This window comes from Fragaria vesca, linkage group LG2 (genome assembly GCF_000184155.1).
Source record: "Fragaria vesca subsp. vesca linkage group LG2, FraVesHawaii_1.0, whole genome shotgun sequence".
NCBI lineage: Eukaryota > Viridiplantae > Streptophyta > Magnoliopsida > Rosales > Rosaceae > Fragaria > Fragaria vesca.
The window spans coordinates 6,443,184-6,448,104 of NC_020492.1; the positions used below are offsets into that span (position 1 = coordinate 6,443,184).

The 4,921-nt window shown below is 35.9% G+C and overlaps 1 protein-coding gene across 1 annotated transcript in view; it reads left to right on the top strand.

The window, feature by feature from the left end:
* The first annotated feature begins 2,536 nt into the window (after nt 1-2,536).
* Nucleotides 2,537-4,921, top strand: part of LOC101294901 (glutathione gamma-glutamylcysteinyltransferase 1-like) — a 4,837-nt gene continuing 2,452 nt past the window's right edge. Inside the window, exons 1-4 of the mRNA XM_004289921.1 lie at nt 2,537-2,665; nt 3,331-3,487; nt 3,978-4,216; nt 4,398-4,561. Coding sequence (XP_004289969.1) covers nt 2,591-2,665; nt 3,331-3,487; nt 3,978-4,216; nt 4,398-4,561 — 635 coding nt within the window. The 5' untranslated portion in view covers nt 2,537-2,590. The remainder of the gene's footprint in view (nt 2,666-3,330; nt 3,488-3,977; nt 4,217-4,397; nt 4,562-4,921) is intronic.

Sequence of the window (4,921 nt, forward strand, 5' to 3'; positions counted from 1 at the left end):
CATGGTTGTCTGGGACTAGAAAGAAACCATATAGGATGCATGAGGGATTTATATGTGAAATTTTGGGGAAGGGTCTACATTTGTTGTTGATGCTAAATTACTCGCCTGACTAAACTCATTGTTGATGTCAGTCACATTTGATATTTATGAATCACCATATTCAATCACAATAGAAGAGCAAACAAAGGCAAGATTATTAATGAGGGTACATACCTATATGTTATTAACCCGAACATGAACTTATTCCCTTAAACTAACTTACAAAGAATAAATACACATACAAGATTAATTTACAAGCCAATACTTGAGGGGTCTCATGGCTCCTGACCTATGCAAGTTTAGTGAACGAGATACCAGAGGGTTCATGACTTCATGTTATCTTTACCTTAACAGACATTAATAATTTTTTCAAATAATTAACCTCATCACATCTCAACTGCACAACGCGAATGAGACTAAACTCAAAAGTTTCATGCATTTTTAATCCCTATGTATTCAATTTCTTAAAATTATACTTAATAATTTCTCCAAGTAATATATGATATCTCCAACATTACTGGTAATAACAACGAGAGCATGACGAAGCTATATGTGCAGTATGGACTTAGAAAAATAGATTAGCACAAGGCAGTCACGTTAAAAATTGACTTGCGTTATAGTCTAGTATCAAATCAAACACATATTTAAGACGTACGTTAGTTTCCCTTTCTTATCCGACAGCAATATATGGTAGTCAACCTTTAAAAACCCTAAACCCCTTCACATTAATAAGTAAACTTTCAATAAAAACTAAAAGTGCTGCCTTGAATTGAATAAGATTGTCAATTTGTTGTCCATAATTGAAATACTATCTTTGATTTCCCCAATTTTCTAGGGTTCATATGGGGGATCTGGAAAGCTTGATGATAATAAGAGTGAATCGTATCTTAGCTATAATTTTTAGGATTTTTTTTTTTGGGTTTAATTAATTTACGAGACAAGGAGACCAGAACAAATTAGGAGTAAATAATCAATTATTTCCTTCTTTGTTCAAAGAAGAATAAATCAAATATGGCAAGTAAAGGCTTATTGTGTCGTTCTCCTTGATCTACAATATATATAGTATAAATGGAGTTCGTTTGGCCATATCTTCTTCATTGATCTCTCTTCGTTTTGTCTCTGTTTTCTTCCCTTCCATCTCGAGCAGCTTCTTATAGTGAAAGAAAGGATTTTTCATTAGAGTTAAGGGTGATGGGAAAAGAGGAGAAGTACAATCATGGGTTTTACAAACGATCTCTTCCTACTCCTCCGGCAATCGAGTTTTCTTCCTCCGAGGGCAAGGTATGTTAGTGACGACAATCTTTTTCTTCATGCCCTTGTGATTAGATTTTGATCGTTACACATTGTAATGCACATACGTTTATAGGTTCACATAATTGACATGTCTCTATCATTAGCTAGATTCAACATTACAATTTTTTGATAATCATATGAAATTGCTTTTAGAAATGAAGTTTTGTGTGTTTTGTGTGATAATCATTCTCGAAATCTTATTGTTTCGGTTAAGAACAAAGAATGGACTACGTCGAAGCTGCGCTAAATAAACTAGCACAAGGTAAATGTGTAAGGTGGACTGAGAAAATAAACTAGCACAAGGTAAATGTGCAATCTGAATATCGCGTCATAGCTATAACTTGTAGGAATATTTTATAAAAAGCTTGGGATCCAAGGAGACCATGCCAAGAGAATCTAGGACTAAATAATCAATTATTTCCTTATTTGGTCAAAGAAGAATAAATTAAGTATGGCAAGTAAAGGCTTACTGTGTTGTTCTCCTTGATCGAAAATAGTATAAATGGAGTTCGTTTGGCCAAATCTTCTTCATCGATCTCTTTGTCTTCTCTGTTTCTTCCTTTCCATCTCGAGCAGCTTCTTTTAGTGAAAGAAAAGGGTTTTATTAGAGTTAAGGGTGATGGGAATAGAGGAGGAGTACGATCATGGGTATTACAAACGATCTCTTCCTACTTCATCAATCGAGTTTTCTTCTTCCCAGGGCAAGGTTAGTGACGACAATCTTTTTCTACATGTCCTTGCGATCGCGATTTGTAACACGCTGTAATGCACATACATAGCTTCACAAAAATGATATATGTATGATTAGATTCAACATTACAATTCATGTCATGATAATGATATAAAAATGCTTTTAAAAGTGAAGTTCTTAAGTAATTAACTGACCCGAGCGATATACTGATATACTGAATTGAGTGACCTAGATATCAAGTCAAGTCAAGTCAGCAAAAACTGTCAGGCTCCTCCTTTCTTCTTGGCCAAAAAAATCATTTACAACGTTTCAAAGAAATGACAAGTTCACCCCTGACGGGGACTTAAAACCCTGAACTTTTTTAAAACGGTAAATTTAGGCGGGGTGTACCATCCTAATCGGCGATCCAGCTAAAACCCTAGCACACCCACATAGAGAGTTAGAGACCCATTCTTTGAATTCTCTCCCTCCCACCAATTCCCACTTGGAATTTCAATCATCTGGCTTCAATTTCAGCTTTTTGTTCGATTTCCGGTTTAATTTGAGGAAAATTAATCGGAAAAAAAAATGGCGATGGCTGGGCTGTACCGACGAGTCCTTCCTTCTCCCCCTGCCGTAGAATTTGCTTCTCTAGAGGGAAAGGTACAACCTTTAGTTAGTTTTGTCCTCACCCATTAACTTTTTTTTTTTTTTAAATTTTGAAAAAAATCTCTGTGCTTATGATTCTCATGCTTTTGTGCTAAATCAGTAAATCATGCTTCTTTGTTTTGTAAAATGTGAATTTCTTTTATGTGTTCTCCATTCTTTCGAGTTTTGAAGTTGATCGGATGTATAACTGGAAACTGAAGGTCATCATACTTGTAATTTACTTGTGGGTAAATGTTAGAATTGGAGATGAGGGGATGTGAATATATTGAGCTAAGGATTTGATAATGATTTTGAGTGCAATTTATGTCTAGCGTAATTGCATAGTTTCTATGTTTTGCGTTGTTAACCTTCTACGATCAGAGGACTTGTCCAGTCGTCCACCTTCATATAGTGGATTGTTACTTAACCTGGACCGTATGGTTCTCAAGTGTATCTATGAGCAAAATCAGCATGTGAATGATGTGTTGTGCTAGCTTACCTATCTTAAGCTTAGAAGATCATGGGTTACAGTCTGGCTTTCCTTTTGTTAGAGAAATTACATTTGGTTGACTGATAGTCAATAAGTACTTGCCTAAGCAATGATTTATCTGGTTTTGATTTTCTTTTATGCACTCATTGATTTTTATGATTCCCTAATTCAATGGTTTTGGGAATTGCAGAAACTTTTTCTTGAAGCCATTCAGAAGGGAACTATGGAGAACTTCTACAGGCTAATTTCTTATTTCCAGACACAATCGGAGCCTGCTTATTGTGGATTGGCGAGCCTGTCCATGGTCTTGAATGCTCTTGCTATTGATCCTGGAAGGAAATGGAAAGGTACATTCTAATTTTAAATGCCATTCTGCTGTTCTTGTAGTGATTGGCAATTTAAAAATTCATGAACAAGTTGAGACTACATAGCACTTTCCCCTTTTTGTTAATTGCACCCATACTGTTATCTATAGCTTAAGGCTATGTAAATTTTCTTTCAACTGTCATTGTTAATGTTAATTTAAGGTTTATTGACCAATATCTGATCGATATGCTGCTCACCATCATTTGGGGCCTTTTTCTGTTTGGAATTATTGACCATTCTTTTATAATGTATTGCTTTGACATTCAAGAATTTTGTTTTGGTTAGCCAAGGAATAATACTGATTGGTGTTGTGTATACTGATTGTAGTAGGTGCCTACATGGCATCGCTAATTTCTGACTCCCTTTTAATTTGCAAATGTGTTGACTGCAAAACCTTCCTGGCTTACGGCTTTTTACACATTAATATTCTTTCATGTTAGTGCACTATGAACATTTCCATTTTTGCCACAGGACCCTGGAGATGGTTTGATGAGTCCATGTTAGACTGCTGTGAATCTTTGGAAACTGTCAAGTCCAAAGGCATCTCATTCGGGAAGCTAGTGAGCTTGGCCCACTGTGCTGGAGCAAAAGTTGAAGCATTTCGTACTAATCATAGCAATATTGATGAGTTCCGTAAATATGTCATGAGATGTTCCAGTTCTGATGATTGTCACGTGATCTCATCATATGATAGATCAGTCCTCAAACAGGTGAAAACTAGTTACAATACTATTTACATTTCCTTTGGCCGTATGACTAATCAACTAAGTTTGAGTTAGCTTTTCATGCACTTAGATTCACCAGCCTTACTTGCTGTAAACCTCTGAAGGATTGAGCTTCAAATACAAATATCTAAGTGATTCTATAATTCTGAAAAAATCCTTATTGCAGACTGGTACCGGTCACTTTTCACCCGTTGGTGGCTATCATGCTGATAAGGACATGGCTCTAATTTTGGATGTTGCACGCTTTAAGTATCCTCCTCATTGGGTGCCCCTCAATATCCTTTGGGACGCCATGAGTAATGTTGATGAATCTACTGGACAACGCAGAGGGTAAGCTTCTATGGTAGTGAACATTACCTCATAACTGTGATATTGAGTATGCACATCTCGAGAAATTTCCGTCTCTTATTGGTTTCATTTCCTGAAGAATTTGACTTACTATTGCTGAAGCTCTAAATGATGACCCATATCCCAGAAAAGGATGGTCATTCTTTTGGATCAGTAAGGGTCACTAGTTGGGCATGCATTTAGTTGTGATGGTTTGTCACATTTTTGTAGTGTTGACTCTTCTACAGTCGTCTCCTGGAAATAATTGGTCAACAATATATACCATAATATCAGGCTAAAACTTCACTCTTAATTTTTTTTTTTTTTTTTTTTTATTTTTANTCGTTNTTCTTCTTCTCTCTT